The 16,576-nt window shown below is 43.7% G+C and overlaps 1 protein-coding gene across 1 annotated transcript in view; it reads left to right on the forward strand.

Moving 5' to 3' along the window:
- brsk2a (BR serine/threonine kinase 2a) overlaps positions 1–16,576 on the forward strand; it is a 157,630-nt gene that overhangs the window by 136,227 nt on the left and 4,827 nt on the right. Inside the window, exons 10-17 of the mRNA XM_084554413.1 lie at positions 2,303–2,467; positions 3,700–3,797; positions 5,176–5,326; positions 11,947–12,007; positions 13,345–14,119; positions 14,200–14,248; positions 15,102–15,225; positions 16,324–16,504. Coding sequence (XP_084410539.1) covers positions 2,303–2,467; positions 3,700–3,797; positions 5,176–5,326; positions 11,947–12,007; positions 13,345–14,119; positions 14,200–14,248; positions 15,102–15,225; positions 16,324–16,504 — 1,604 coding nt within the window. The remainder of the gene's footprint in view (positions 1–2,302; positions 2,468–3,699; positions 3,798–5,175; positions 5,327–11,946; positions 12,008–13,344; positions 14,120–14,199; positions 14,249–15,101; positions 15,226–16,323; positions 16,505–16,576) is intronic.

Below are 16,576 nucleotides of genomic sequence, written 5' to 3' on the forward strand. Positions count from 1 at the left end.
ACTAAAGAGATTATAATTATTGGCACCTAATTTGGAACCCCCGATTCTGATATTGTGAAGCGGTGATAATTGTAGGGCTGTACTTGTGTACTCCTCGTGACTGGTCTGTTTCTTTATTTCTTTAAATTAGGAAAAGGGCTACAATAAAAAAAACTTAGTTCCAAAAAAATGAAAAGGGCTGCAATGCTAGTTTTATGTGTCATTTGCTTGCTTACCTTCCATCCATAGGTACAGTTTTAAAGAGGATAAATGGAGTTTGATGTTTTTATATTTTTCACACTGTTGTAATCTCCCTCTAATAATAAGATGATAATAATTCAATAGTGGAGTTGCTGTATTTGTTTAAATATTATATTTCTGAATATATTTTTTTGCAGTGCAGTAACAAAGACGAATCCTAGCAGGAGAGTGTGTGAGAGTCCTGTAGGGGACTGAGTTATGGTTTCTGTCCTGCTTTTAGAAATCATGCAAACAGACAGTGAGACTGATAAAAGAAACAAGAGGAGACAAGAGCTGGGAGAGAAGGCTAATGTAGTATGAGTTTTGTCAGTGAGGAAGTTGCCTGGTTGTCTGCCTCTGCGTGGCAAGCTTGCCAGTCCAGTGACTGGCTGAGTGAATGATCATATGAATGAATGAGATGGGATGTTGCTCTGACACATGTGTCTGTTTCCCAGAGGCAACTCGTCTGTGGTGAGCTAAAAAAAAAAAAAAAGGAACACAGGCAGCCTTGTGGTCAAATCACATCAACAGAAACTTCTGCTACAAATTCAAATGAGGACAGAATAAAAGTTTGTCTAATGGTTTTGTTTGTTGGTGAGCTTCATTACAATCTTTCGCCAACTTCAAACGGTAGCTGTGGTGCTGAAAGGACAGCCCCATTCCAAACTGTCATTACCAGCCATAGACTGTAAGCTAAAGCAAGTAGAGCTCCCCCTGGTGGCTGGCTGCAGTATAGGTCATAAGCTCCACCTCCTACATGTTAGTGGATGGGCCAAACTAAAACACTAAAATACACATCAAATATTTAATTTTTTTTCCAAGTATGGTTTCTGTAATTTTAGGTAGTTAATATAATATTGATGCATTTTCAAGCGTAATTTTTTATTTTTTATTTTTTTGGATAAGTTTCGTTTTAGTTATTTGCCGCCATAGAAACAGGGTGCAACATAATGGCGACCACCAGTTGATCGATATCACGGCTCCGCTTGGCTCCACTCTCGGACTGTACTGTGCAGACTGGCTCTGGCTCCAAACTCGCAAGACTCGCTGCCCATATCCCCGGGAAAACAGCGTCAGTTTGGCCAATGCAAGGAAGTGGGGACAGGTTGTCCATATTTATATACAGTCTATGCTACCAACCAGTTACCAGTTAAATAGGTACACATACCTAAGCTAATGTAGTAAATCTTTAATGAAGGTCAGATGTAATGCACAACATTTCAGATTTAGATTACTACCAAAATGACTGCTATAGATGAATCAGCACCTCTGTCGACCTTCAACTAAACTGGACATTATACCTTCACGACGGCTTGATTTATGGACTGTCAAATTGCACTGTTTTTCATTACTGCCACAACCCAATTTCATATGGGCATAGTGAAAAAGGGAGAGCTGGGGCTTATACACTCATTATAGTTCACAGGTTCACAGCATATAGAAAAGTTGAGATTGGTGTCATTGTAATAGCACCCTCTGGGGTTTTTGCTACACAGGGCTAACGAGAGGAAAATTAATAGATTAAGAGAAAGTAGTAAAAGGTGTAGCACATTGTTTTAAAATCTGCCTCTATATCAGATGCACAGGCATATTTGTGGAAAGACTGTCACAGAAATTCTCTAGAAGATTGAGTTGGTGCAACTTAGCCTTTTAGTTTATATCTCAAAACATGGAGGTGTACCTATGTAGGCAGACAACAGAGAGCCAGAGAGACAAAAGTGACATAACTAGGAGAGTGTTTGGCAAAAATAGGGACTAATGAAGAAAGTAAGTTTGGAAAACAAGCCCGGAGGAGGGAGGCACATTGGAAACTGACTAAGCCGTTTCTCTGCATCTTGGTGAGCATGATGACTGCTGTTCGCCCTCTGAAACGTACGTGCAAAATGACTAAACCTGTGAAAAATATGTGACTACGAAACTTTAATGAGCAAGACTACTGCCTGTCCTGAATAGCATGTACACGTCAAATCTCGAGAGTGTTGTATAAGCTGTATAAGCTACGAGGAAACTTGAAACATATTCATCAAAATGGCAGAACGTGTCCTTATTTGTGTTGTGTTGTTTTTTTTCTTTGCGATTCCAGAGGGGGCAAAAACGAACCAGAGCCAGAGCAGCCTGTGCCCAGGAAGGTGACCATCCGCAGCCTGCCCTCTGCAGATGACATCGACCCAGACGTACTGGACAGCATGCACTCCCTGGGCTGCTTCAGAGACAAAAACAAGCTACTGAAAGACCTCCTCTCAGATGAGTGAGTGAATGGATTGTTAACAGAGAGGGATGCACAGGGAAAGAGAAAGAGGTGCGACGAAGAAGAAGAAAAAGCAGGGATAAATGAAAGTATGGTTTGGTAGATAAAAAGGTTTGAGCGAGGAGAGAAAAATATGTGCAATAAAACAACTGAAGGCAAAGAGAAGGAAATGGGGACCGTATGATTGCTAGAATAAAATGAGAGAGGGCTGTCTGCGTGCACGCTCACATTCGCCGGCTCTTATGAAATCTTGTGAGGCTGTCACTTTCGATGTCAGAAGCCATCGATCATTTAACTGTTATCACACAGCGCTTACACCGCTCGCCGCTGGATGCATTTCCCCCAAACTGATCCTGGTTTGCAGTGCGAACATGCTCCCTGGTCACATTGTTGATGTTCTGCTGCGTCTCAGCTGCACATGTGTTTGTGTTTTGCACCGGTAAATATGCGTTTATCACAGGGATACTTACCCGGGAGCCTTTCATACATGTGGTGCTTTTATTAATAGGAACACATAAATGTTGCGGTTTTTCTTTTTTATCTCCTCTCCCTCTACTTTACATTTACCCAGCGTCTCCCGTTTAATACTAAACAAGCATTACTCTATCACTACGCCCTCTCCCCATCTCCTCCATTAGCTGCCTTTCTCCCGGGAGAATCTCATAATAGTGCTGGACTGGAGGAAAATCTGTGGTCTCCATCTCCCTTCTCCCTCCCCCTTGGTTCGTTTTAGCTGAAGTTGCAGGTCCTTGTCTCTTTGCCTCCCGCTGCTTTCCAATCTGTCTTTATTAAGGAGAGCCAATGCCCGAGCCTTTTGCATAGAGAGCGTTGGCCTAGAGGCTAAAGATATTAGGTTTCCTGATTCACGGAGAAAGGAAAGGTGGGACTCATAATGTTTTTTTACTTTCATAAACTTATCAGCAGACTTTGCCGGAAATAGGCCTAAAATATGTGCATAATATTACATCACGGCTTAATGATCTGTGAAACTAAACTTTTTGTTTTAATGAAGAAAGCGTTTTATTAGCCGCCTCACCAGCTAATAAAATGAGCCAAAAAAAAAAAAGTTAAAATACATTAATCATAGTGAGTGAGGGGTTTCGCTGTTTAATACGCTATGGTACACACATTTACTTCTGGTACACACCATGGTAGATTGATTATATGCATGTTCATGTAGAAAATGTTTACAAAATTTACTCAAGAGTCTTTTAATTGTCGCCTCTGTGCAGTGACAACCAAGAGAAGATGATCTACTTCCTGTTACTGGACCGTAAGGAGAGGTACCCCAGTCAGGAGGACCAGAACCTCCCCCCTCGCAATGAGATTGGTGAGACCTGGAATAATGATTTTTTTTTATTAAAGGGGAACTACTGTTTTTTACAACCTGGGCCTTATTTCTGGCATAAAATACGAGCGTTTACTCACCCATATAACTTTTGTGTCATTTGTAGTCGTTCGGGAGATATTTAGATCTGCGTATATCCATATAGTGGGAGTGACTGGGGCACCGAAACGTGGCCTCTAAATAACGCATTATCTGCCGCGAAACTCGTTCATTTCACCAATATTTTGTTATCGTACGCTAGTGCTATTCCCCGTTGAGTCTGGAGTTACCTGTCATTATCATCCGGGGTTTGTAGATTGACCTACAGACCCCGGATGATGTCTTCTGACCTGGATGATGTCATCTGTGAGCGCCGCGCTCACCCTCGACGGTCGGCTTGTTTACCTGTAGTTTGCTACTGCTATGGTTCGTCCACAACCTCAGAATCCGAAAAATATTCAGCCATGTTGCAAAAAACTAGCAGCAAATGCATTATTTAGAGGCCACGTTTCGGTGCCCCAGTCACTCCTACTATATGGATATACGCAGATCTAAATATCTCCCGAACGACTACAAATGACACAAAAGTTATATGGGTGAGTAAACGATCGTATTTTATGCCAGAAATAAGGTCCAGGTTGTAAAAAACAGTAGTTCCCCTTTAATCAATATCACAGTGTAACAAGTGTGTTTAAGTTTGAATGACAAGCCAATTTATGACAATAAATAGTATCCAGCTCATTCTTCTGAAGGTACCAGATCGGCTTTCCAGTAGAAAAAGCTTTCTGTTTATTGAAAATAAAGGAGCTTCTCAATGAAATATAGTAGCAGAAACAGAATATGTCAATAGGCCAGTGTTTTTTTTTTCTTTTTGAAAAACTGTCACCTCTATGGGCCTTGGCTCAGATATTAACTCCTCAAAAAAAAAGAAAAAAAAAAAGAGAGAGAGCGATTCTGTCATTTGTACATCCAAACCAAAGGAGAGCATAGATTTCCACCCACAGAAATCTGCGCAGAGATGGTCTACTTCGGCTTCTGCCAGGGTTATTTTCTGACGAGAGCGCTGCAATGGGAGGACTATTATGTGCAAATGTGTGAGTGTGTGTCGGCTGCAAGATACCGACATTTTGATGAATAGACTCCCTCTTCAGTGAGTGTGATACAGTCAATACAGTGGCCATTAGTTCAAGGTCTGAGAGGAAACCGTTACTTATTCACTATTAGTTAAAATGTCAATGTGATCAGCGCCAAACATCACTCAGCGCCTATGCACGCAATGCATTAAAACTGCTCAATGAGGGGAAATACACAGTATAACTGGCAAGACACGTCAGCTGCTTTGTGTTTATTCGTGATCTATCCGTTTCGCTGTTCAATGCAGATCCTCCAAGGAAGCGGGTGGACTCTCCGATGTTGAATCGTCACGGCAAGAGGAGACCAGAGAGGAAGTCCATGGAGGTCCTCAGTGTCACAGACGGGGGCTCGCCTGTGCCGGCCAGGAGGGCCATTGACATGACACAGCACGGACAAAGGTACGCGTGGAGGTGAAAAGAAAAAGTTTTTAAAAACCAATCCATTTTTAAATTAACAAATAGAGACAGACCGAGCTCTGTGTGTGTGTGTGTGAGTGTTTGTGTGTGGGAGAGCTCTCAGGACAGTGGTGTTTCATCAGTTGTGACAGTCTGGGTCCAGTGTCAAGCAGATTGTGGACAAACATAAACAGAGACTGACTCTCTGCTCACTTTGTCTCCTGTCTCACTGTAGTAAATCAGTGTACAGTAAAAGCTTGGATATTCCAGACGCCAGTACAAAATGCAGCAAAGAAGAAAGGTATTCACTTTGCCCTTTCACCCCTCACGCTTTCACCTCGTCCCGCTGCGTGTCTCATCCTCATGCAAAGGCAGGCGGGGAAAAAGATGCAGCGGTGCTTTCTGCTGAATGAATTCTTTGTTTTCATATGATGGTGATAAATGTAATGCGTGGCAGCTTTAAGGGTACATCTAAAAACAATCTGAGACAACTCTTTCTGGATAGCACTTAAAGTTTGACTAAATTAACTCACTTCTGAAACTGTTGAAGACTGCACATTTGCAATTCAGAGCCTTAATATCTACAGCCCCTTTTCCGCCTTTAGCTCAATTATCTCTACTTTTCATAATCTAAATGCACTGATAATCAGTTTCCTCTATACTCTGTGTCCCACTTTCTCCAGATGCAGAACATTTCTCTATTTTAAAAAACTGCTCGAGTCGAGCCGGAGCCACACCCCCACGAGGCACAGCGGACTGATTTCAAATCTTTTTTTCCTCATCTTATTTCAACAACCAATATATCATCGCGCCGCACGTTCCTGCTCAGAGGCACTGGCATTTGTGACAGCGGGGAAGATTGGATCTGAGGGAGTGATAACCTGATCTGCCTAATGATTGTCAGATTGTCAGAGTCCTGGAAAAGGCTTTCAATGCCATAGAAAATACATACAAAGGCAGGAAGCGCATATATATCTTAGAAAAATAAAAATATATATAGTCATAAAGTTTAATATTCCTTCGAATGTCAGAGACATTAGTAACTTAACACCACAGTGGTTCGCCAACACAAAAACCTCAAGAATTTATTTCCAACTTCATTTCACTGAGGGATGCCACTTTAGAAGTTTTAGATCCATTTCAAGAGCCCCCGCCTCTGCACACTTCCACTTAATTCTCTCTGTCCTCTGTTGCCTCCGAATTCCAGTTTAAGATTCATCTTCTTGTGTTTCTTCGCCTCTACTCTGCTCCCTCATCCCTTCAGGCGATCCAAGTCTTATCTCTTCTTTATTTAAAGGTTGCGTTAGTTTAGAAGCTGCCTTCTCCTGCCCTTCGCTCTGACTCATCTGTTTCAGTCATGCCTGGAATCCCAAAAAAAGCACTGACTTTCTTCAGCGTTAATAATAACCTCCTACCTCTGGGTTATATATGATACACTACTGGGTGGCGTTCATCACAAATGCCACTAACAGGAGCAGCAATTATAGGTTTATTCATGTCAACCTGAATATAAGGACGCGTTTAGCTTGGATGCCTCATATATCGGCTGCTGCAGTTACGTAAGCTCCCCTGCATCTTTCTTCCATTTAGATCAGTGTGTTTGCTCTTACACCTCCATCCAAATATCTCCCCGCGGCTCTTTCCTCCCCTTTTATATCACCTTACTTTCTCTCTTTCCTGTGGTCCCCTGTGTGCTGCTGACCTTCAGTCCCGAAAACCCCCCTCTGTTAATAAGGAATTGCTATGCTAATGTGGAGATGCTGCTAGCCTGGCTGCCTATCGGTTGTGGTGGATTTGAGGTGGGGGGGACGAGGGGCCTCTGCCTTCAAATCAAATCAAATCTCTCTCCCGCTATACATCTCTTTTCCCCCCACTGCAATCCATAACTCTGTAACTGATCAGTGGGGAGAAAAGATGTTAGTCTGTGAGAATCTGGATTTCAGTGTGCGTGCGTATGTGTGTGTGTGTTTTTCTGGCTTTTCTTCAAAATCGCTGTGTACACTGTGTTTGATCATGTGCATACTTGTGCATGGGCTGTATATAGATGATGGTGTTGGAAAAGCACATGCGTAGACAAATAATGTCCAAAGATTTGAGTGACTTTCTCTGAACCTAACCTTATCTTTCCCCGGCAGCAAACTTTTGTCGACAGCACAGAAAGATTCATAGAACTTCAGATCAGAGGGCGTCAGGGAGAGGACTGACTCTGAGACATGTGTTTTGACAGGATACATTTCCACCGGCGTAAATGGTGAATGAGAGGGGGAGCCGTTTTATCTAAAATTACATAACGAAAATGTCTGAACCCCAATCCTTATCCAGCCTTTTTGCCTCGCGTATCTCATGTCGGCAGTTACAATCTGAGCAATAGCCCTACCTTCGTTTTTCTGCATGTGATCGGTGATTTGACTGCTCCTGTGAAGTATAATTTAATGGATTTGGGATAAATGCTGCAGTGGCCGTGTTGCACAATAACGCTCTTGTAGACGTTCTCATGTGAATACCCATTCCATTCTTTATATACCCAAACGTTATCTTAAAAAGACATTTAAGACTAAACCCAAAGCAAGAGAAATCCCACTGATTCAATTTAAAATCTTAACAACATGCCAGGAGAAATGAAGGGAGGTTAATGATATGTAAATGAAACATGGAAAAGTGGTGCAGTGTGGAGAAGAGAATATCAATTGATTTTTTCTTTTAATAGATGTGCTCTAGTTGCTTCATGCAGTTTGAATGTGGCGTAGTGAGAGCAGTCGTAATAAGTCAGGCTCTCCTGCTAATTATTGACACTAATTTGTTTAAGAGGCTAAAATGAGCACCAATAAAACACCTTTAACACTGATCCCTACAGCAGAAACTGCAGGGGTCCTGCTACATTTAGAGATTTGAAGAGCCCAGCTCTGAATATTAATGCTCCGGGTCCTCGGGGAGTTGTCAAGGCTTAAAGAAGGAAATGAATTTAAACAGTGTGTTGATTTATATGAATATCTACCCTGTGTGGAGACGCTCGGCGCAGAGGAAGGAGGAAAGGAAAATGGAACTTTCCCCACACTCAACTTTAAATCAGACTAGCAGTGCAGTGGCGTCGTGTTTTGGCTTTTGCGGTGTTGTGCCTTTGCCTGGTTCGCTTTGCTTCAGTTTTGTTTTATTTCAGTCCATGCCCTCACACCAGAATCTGTTGTACTTGTTCCATCCCCCACAGTCCAACATTAGTCCCCCACAGGTGCTTTGGATGGTTCTCTGACACAGCCGGTGGTCACACACAGAGGACGCGGGGCCTGTTCCAGAAAAGGCTTATGGGAACGGAGGACTAATGGATAATGGATAATAGAATAGTGCATACATTTTTACTTTTATTTGTCCAGGGTTTAAGGTGTCTATTTATGAGATGAGATAAAAGAAATTACTTTTTTCATCACTGGGATTCAGATCTTTTACTTGAGTTAATGATGCAACACCATATTATAAGAGCATCCTCTTAGAGGTAAAATGCTTGCATCCAAAATTAGATAGAAAAGTATTGTAACCATTGGTGTGTGATTTGACGTTCTAACTAGTAAAAACACTGTTGAAACATTGCAAGAAATGTGGTAATTCAACCGTATGATCATCTCGGAGGATGCAGTTTGTGTTTGTGTTACTTAGCCCAGCCCACTGAAAAAAACACGGTTGTCAAAATAATAGAAACATGCCGGTAAAATACAATGCTACACGCTGCAGCCTCCGATATGAAAACACATCCAGGTAGACCTCAAACAGATTTCTGACACCAGAACATCAGCATGTGTAGCACATAACCAGGAGACTGCAACATTCCCATTATAACTAGGATACCATTGTGCATGTAAACACAGTCGGTGTGTTCTGTGGATTAACTGGAGCAACCTGGACAAGTAATCATGCATGTACACACAAGTCCCTAGTGGCTAATTGGCTCCAGCCTCTCATCTAGTAGAGATTTAATAACTGCTTGGTTTCCAAGATACATGATAAATGATCACCTAGTTGCGTATGCTGTTCGCTATAAATAAAGCACGTAACAACAATAATTCATTGTCTCTCTGCAACAAGGGTGAGCTACTGACAGCCCATTACTGTGTACATCATAACCATCTGTAACATTATCTTTATAGACCTGCTGGTCCAACGCTAACAGATGCAGAGCCACTCTAACAATAGTCTCTTAATGGCCGGAGCACGTTGCTGCTTTGGCCATGTATAAATGAGGCTCAATTGACTGTGTGTGCACACAAGCATGTCTCAGTGGACCGTAGGACTTAAATGTAAATTATACCAACTGTCTGGTCAGCTACAAGTAATCCTAACCAGTGTATTTTGGCATCACGCTGCTCATGTGTGAGTGAATGTGTTCGATAAATACGCTTGCAGAAGGGACAGTGGGAGACTTCCAAAAATAACTTTGCAGTGGGCGGTTTTTTAAAAATTTTCTCACTCTCCTGGTAGCTGTTAGTGTTGCTTCTTCTCTTCTGCTTGTGTGTCGATGACTCTCATGAGTAAGATTCCCATTTTGGTGTCAGTTCTTTCTTTAGCTGGTTGTAAATTAAAAGCTCAAAGGGGGTGGATGTCTGAACCCAAATAAGCACTTCTGCCTTTAGAAGAAATATAGGCCTTGTCGTTACGACAACGGCGGTATCATTTTCTACGGCTACCAGCCACAACCGCGTTTAGTGTTGTCCTGTGGGACTGCTCCGGCATCAGTAATGACCGTAAGTCTCCATTACTCCAGCCCCCCATTCCTCATTCTTCCATCCATCCTTCTTCATTCCTCTGTCACTCTTAGACTCCCTTGTTCTCCCCTCCCCTTTGACCACGAGTTCTCCTTCATCTATTAGTCAGGTTGGAGGAAAAAAAAAAAAAAAAACAGCAATCAAAGTTTTATCTCTTCATTTTTTTTCAAAGACAGACAAAAGATCTGTAGGCTAAAGCCACATGTTCGCTAATGCATCCGTGGTGACATGGAGCGAGAAGGAGGAGGGGTATTATTAGATTGAATGACAAAAAAGAACAGTATTGTGACAGTGAGCAGCTGGTGTTTCCAAGTGTTGACGGGCGTTGTTTTTTTTGTGTGTGTGCGTGTGTGTGTGCGCGCACGCGTGAGTGTGCTTGATGGAGACAGATTGTGCTGTGATTGTTCATTTCTGAGCAGAACTCTGCTCATAGGGTTATTGACGGCATCTGTGAGGGAACAGACAAACATGACAAATGGCACTCAACCAAATGTCCCTCTTCATTCTCCCTCTCAAGACATTTTTCAGGCCTAAAGGCTTCAGGAAGGCAACATGTTTGATTTATTAACGCACTATATATGCATACCGTGGATTGGGCAGAGAGAAAGCTGCTGTGAAGCTTGATTTAGCATTTGTCACATCTATAGGTTGGAAACTGAAGTTTGAGATTGCGAGTGAATCTGCTTGCCGGGAGCAGCGGCAATCCTTGGTTCTGGGTGGCCCCCGGGCGAAGATGTATGTGTGCTACTCTCCCAGTCCAAACTAGGAATATCTGTTATAGGGTAGGACGAGTGTGGGGGGGCTCTAGGGAGCATTGTGGAGTGGATGCACTATAGGGCCTTCATATGTATATGGGTGTCTGTGGTTGTCATAGCAAAATATGCACTTCTGAGGCCCCCCCTTTCTCAAAATTTCATGGTGCCCAAAAATAATTTGCTTTGTAATTTGCCACTCCATAATGTGGACTGTTAAAGGTGAACTACTGTTCTTTACAACCTGGACCTTATTTCTAGCATAAAATACAATTGTTTACTCACCCATATAACTTTTGTGTCATTTGCAGGAGATAATTAAATCAGCGTATATCCATATAGTGGGAGTGACTGGGGCACCGAGACGCAGCCTCTAAATAACGCATTATCTGCTGCGAAACTCGTTCATTACGCCAATATTTTGTTATGATACGCTAGTGCTATTGCCCTTTGAGTCCGGAGTTACCTGTTATCTTCTGACCTGGATGATGTCATCTGTGAGCGCCGCGCGCACCCGCGACAGTCGGCTTGTTTACCTGTAATTTGCTACTGCTATGGTTCGTCCACAACCTCAGAATCGGAAAAATATTCAGCCATGTTGCAAAAAATAGTAGGTCAATCCACAGAACTCTGGACTCAACTGGGAATAGCACTAGTGTATCATAACAAAATATTGGCGAAATGAACGAGTTTCGCAGCAGATAATGCGTTATTTAGAGTCTGTGTCTCGGTGCCCCAGTCACTCCCACTATATGGATATACGCTGATCTTATTATCTCCTGAACGAGTGCAAATGATACAAAACTTATATGGGTTAGGGTTAGTAAACGATTGTATTTTATGCCAGAAATAAGGTCCAGGTTGTAAAAAAACAGTAGTTTCCCCTTTAAGTCAGTGCCCTTACTGTGTCGGTAGCATATTTACCCTTTTTGCGTAAATAAATGGGTGACGAGTTTGCAAAAGAAACTCATGTCCAAGTCTAACTGATATTTTCTTTCCTAACAATGTGCAACACGCTCTCACCTCCACCTTTATTATTTATTGACTGAAACAAGTAACAGCTCACAATCCCGCAGACAACTAATGCCCCTGTGTGTGTTTTCACATGCTTGTGCCACAGGTCGCGGTCTATTAGTGGAGCCTCCTCCGGCTTGTCCACCAGCCCCCTCAGCAGCCCACGGGTAAGTCAACCAAACACGCACATGCAACACACGCGCATCTCGACATATTTTTTTTTTTTAGGTACCTAGCTGTTCAGCGTCAGAAAAAAAAAGCTATGTCACAAGAGTTTCTGACCTTTACCAAAGCATAATACCAACGCTATGAAAGTAATATCACTATCCTTCATAAAAAATATCATATATTTATCATCTTTATAAGTTTTGATCTTTGGTTGCTTTGTTTGAGGAAGTTGGTATCCTCTGTGATTACCTCATAAGGTCCAGTTTTAAATCAGCCTTTGCATGAGTCACGTCAGTGTCCCTAGATGTTTCTGTTAACTCCAAGTAAAACACACTGATGAACACACAGAGGGGATGTGACAGCACGGCAAACTTTCTCCACCCCCAAAGCCTCTTCTCTCTCTCTTTCTCTCTCCATCCTCTCTCCGCTTATTATCCCCCCTCTCTGTTTTCTGTGGCCTGAGCTCTGTGGAAATCCAGCTCAGGGAATGCTGCAGAAAATCCCACTTTCCTTGCTCAGAGCTGGGGGAGCTTGTAGTAAACTTTTCCAGCTGACTAACCTGAGAAGGCTCGAGATTAGCCGGGATCCTAAGACGAGCTCCTTGCACCACACAGGTTCTTTCAGGCTGATCTGAAAGGGAAATTGATTTCTCAGACCTACCCAAAGCTCGGATTGTGCTCTCGGCGAGAGGCTCCGCGTGGGGTAATTTTCTCAGACCTAGTTTCTGGAAAAGGGGGAAGGTGTCCAAGGCAAACAGGGAACTGTTGTGACTGCAATTTCGCCATTACAAATCAAACCGATCGATAAACCTATCAGGAGAGCAGACATTTCACAGCAGAGTACCACCTTCCTCCTGTTATTGAGACGGACCAAATTGACTTCACAGCTGGCCTTATGTCTCTACGTCTGTCCGCGTCTGCTTGCTTTTCTCTGCTAGCTGAACCCTGTGTGTTTAAATGCAAGTAAAGTTCTTCTTCCTGTGTGTTTTGTCTGAACATTTTGGACACTGTGCAATGCTTGCTGTTATTTTTTCCCATTTTACTATTGATTTGTTTTCATTTGGCTTGAGTCACTGAATGGTGTATGTCTTTCTTTTTTTGCAATTCTACACATTCTACACTTCTCACTTTCTCACCTGTGTTTTCTGGCTTTTTGTTTGTTTGTTCTGCCACTTTTTTCCTTTCCTTTGCTTTATCGCTGTGTTTGTGTGCTTGCATCTATCCCCGTGTGTTTTTCTTTTTCTTTGTTTTTTTGTTTTTTTTTGTTCCTCTACCACCTGCTTTTGCTCTTGGCTATATTGTTTTGTGCGTCCTCACACTGCTTCATCTTAATCCAGCCTGTCAGAAAGTTCTGTGTACCACCTCAGTCCCCAGATTTGTCCCAGTCCCCTAACACCAGCCCCTGTCCATCCCCTGAGCCTTTTCCAAATCGCGCAGGCCCGCGTATCTCCACCCCCAACTCGCTCGCTCCAAACAGTGAGCCCCTGCCAGCAGAGCTCAACAAGACACAGACACTCCCCGCCAAGCCCAAAGTTGTCCCGAAGCCCCTCCAAGCCACGCGATCAAACCCGCTCCCCGAAACGCCTCCTGATCCGGAACTTGCAGCCAAATCAGAACCCTCCACTCCCTGCCAGCTTCCGTTGCAGCCACCCTCTGCCTCCGTGCCTCCGACCCCAACTTCCCCATGCTCCCCATCCCCCCTGTTTTCCTCCTCCATCACAAGTTCTCCCATCCCAAACAGCCCCCAGGTACGGCGCTCCCATTATGCTGCCAACCCCCAGCTCTCTGTGCCCTTCAGCCCTGTAGTGCCCCTGTCGCCTATTCGGCTGCACCATTTTCACCCCGTGGCGCCGGTCCCTTCTCCATTTGCTGACCACCCACCCAAATCTATCCCCCTCATACAGGTTACCCCTCACCCCTCCCCTCGAGGCAGCCCCCTCCCCACCCCAAAGGGCACACCAGTGCACACTCCCAAGGACAGCCCTGCCGGGACCCCTACTCCAACGCCGCCCCCAAGCCCCTCCATCGGAGGCATGCCTTGGAGGACGCGGCTCAACTCCATCAAGAACAGCTTCCTTGGCTCACCACGCTTCCACCGCAGGAAACTCCAAGGTACTGATATAATATTTCTATAGAAAACAACTGAATAACCACCTCAATCTTGTGTCTGATCTTTGACTCTGCTTCTACAGTTCCCACACAAGAGGAGATGTCCAGCCTCACGCCAGAGTCTTCCCCAGAGTAAGTGGATGCTGTCATCAAGGCACCACTACTATCACTAACTATGCATAACCTGTCAAACGAGCCCGCTCTCGATAACGTGATGTTTTGGGAAAGCGTAACATCCATGAATGTTTGAATTTTGCCCGCTGAGTTCCCCAAAAATGACCTCAGGTCTGTTCTGGGTTGGAGCAGCAGCACTGTAGCAGGAGGTGGTGAATGGGTTATGAGGGAGGGAAGGCAGCCTTTATGATGTTGCTGAGCTCCCATGGGCCTGATAGCTCAAGGTTGGCCTAGATATTCCTGATTGGTTGCCTGGCTGCTTTCTGGCTTGGTCATTTCCACCTTCCCGGTGAGAATGTCCTGGATGGAAGGAGCTAGAGAGTTGACTAGAAAAGACCTTCTCTTCGCTAGGCCTTCATCACGGATAGACTCACACCATCTGTAAGAGGTTTCTTATTGTACAACAGTGCATCCGTTAATGTTCAAAATTAAAACACTATGTAAGTTTGTATTTATGCCAGAAAACAGACGTCCATATGGCTTATTAGTGGTTGGAGGTGCACCTGGGCCAAGGTTGTGAAATTGTCTACCTCTGCCCCTTCTGTTCACAGAAAGACTAAATTGCAGTATCTCTCTCTTACTCTCTCGTCACACACGTACATCCATTTTACACACAATGCCCAAAACTTTCTTCTTCTGCATAGTTTTAACTAATTTTCCTCAGGGCATCTTACATTTCCTCTTTTATTTTTGCCCATAGCTGTAGAGAGGGAGCGACATAGTATTACTTATTCTTCATTTCTCTGGATGGATGGACGGGTGGAAAAGGCCAGAAATGTCACGTAAACATTCTTTTTGTGTTTCCTCACAGACTTGCCAAAAAATCCTGGTTCGGTAACTTCATCAACCTGGAAAAAGAGGAGCAGATCTTCATCGTCATCAAAGATAAGCCTCTCAGCTCCATCAAGGCAGACATCGTTCAAGCATTTCTCTCGGTAAACGCACCACTTTGTCGCTTAATTCCTTTCTCTTCCCCCCCTTCTCTTAAAAACTTGACCCCCTTCCCACCTGCTGCTCATCCCCTCTGCCACGACACTGTGTCAATTTTGTATGCGCGTGTTGCTGTATCACCTGCATACAGACTCTCTCTGAGCGTTTGCTAACATGCTTCTGATTTATGTAGCAACTCAGTAAGCAGCTCAGATTCAGCGCTTCTGTTTTCCCTGTGACTGCAGACCCACTTGAGGTCAATGGAAAATCAACAGAGAGTATTGATCATTAGCATATAGATGCCTTGGCCTCAGTACCGTGCTTTAAACGTGTGCGTTGACATATTTAGATGTGCAGTGTGATAAACTGAGGAATAGAGTAGATTGTATCTTTGGGTTTACAACAGCGTGGATGTACAAATTCATGCAGCAATGCAGGAAACATTAGGACTTCGCAAGTGAGCGCAGCAGAATCAGTATCAACCAAAATTCAGCAGCGGTAGTTGATATTCAGTGTGCATAATTGAACAGAACCTATCCTTACCCCGGTTAGATTTAACAAAGTCTAAGTAAATGCAAACTCTCCCAGTGCAGGTCAATGTCAAATCTGTTTCCCCTTCCCTGGAGGTAGCTATTTTCTCCTCTGGGTTAAGCTAGCTGGTATTCCAGACAGGAGATTGGCACCTGAATCAGTGGAATTATACCTCTCAGCACACTCACATTAATGGGATGTCAAACCCTCTCCAAGCACTATGGCAAAACGTGACAATTTCAGAGCCCAACTGTTCATTGGGCATACAAATTCATTTTAGGTGGGTGAGTGCAATGTTGTTGGATGACTCGAGATTACGTTTGCTTAAGTCTCTCTGGCATGCATGGCTTCTCCCTGAGGCATTAATCTCCTTAGAGTTTCAACTGTGGCTCATAGTATGTGGAGAGTATTTCAATGAAGGTTTATACACCTTGTCATTTGCTAGGTTTGGGAGAAAATCTTACCATCGTTGCTTCCTATGCTCAGTCCCATTAAAAACACCTTCGTATTATATATTTTCATCGCCGTCTCTGCCTTGTTAGCCCATTTCTGTTTTGCTGACTCTTCCACAGATTCCCAGCCTGAGCCACAGCGTGATATCTCAGACCAGTTTCCGAGCGGAGTACAAGTCCACTGCCGGCCCCACAGTCTTCCAGAAGCCGGTGAAATTTCAGGTGGATATCACTTACACGGAGAGCACAGCAGCCACGAAGGAGAACGGCATCTACTCCGTCACCTTCACCCTGCTCTCAGGTTAGGACACATCAAGAGATTATCCATCTGCAAATGTTTTTTTTTACCTGCTTGCACTTCGTTCGCCTTCAC

Source organism: Chelon labrosus (genome assembly GCF_963514085.1).
Source record: "Chelon labrosus genome assembly, chromosome: 11".
NCBI lineage: Eukaryota > Metazoa > Chordata > Actinopteri > Mugiliformes > Mugilidae > Chelon > Chelon labrosus.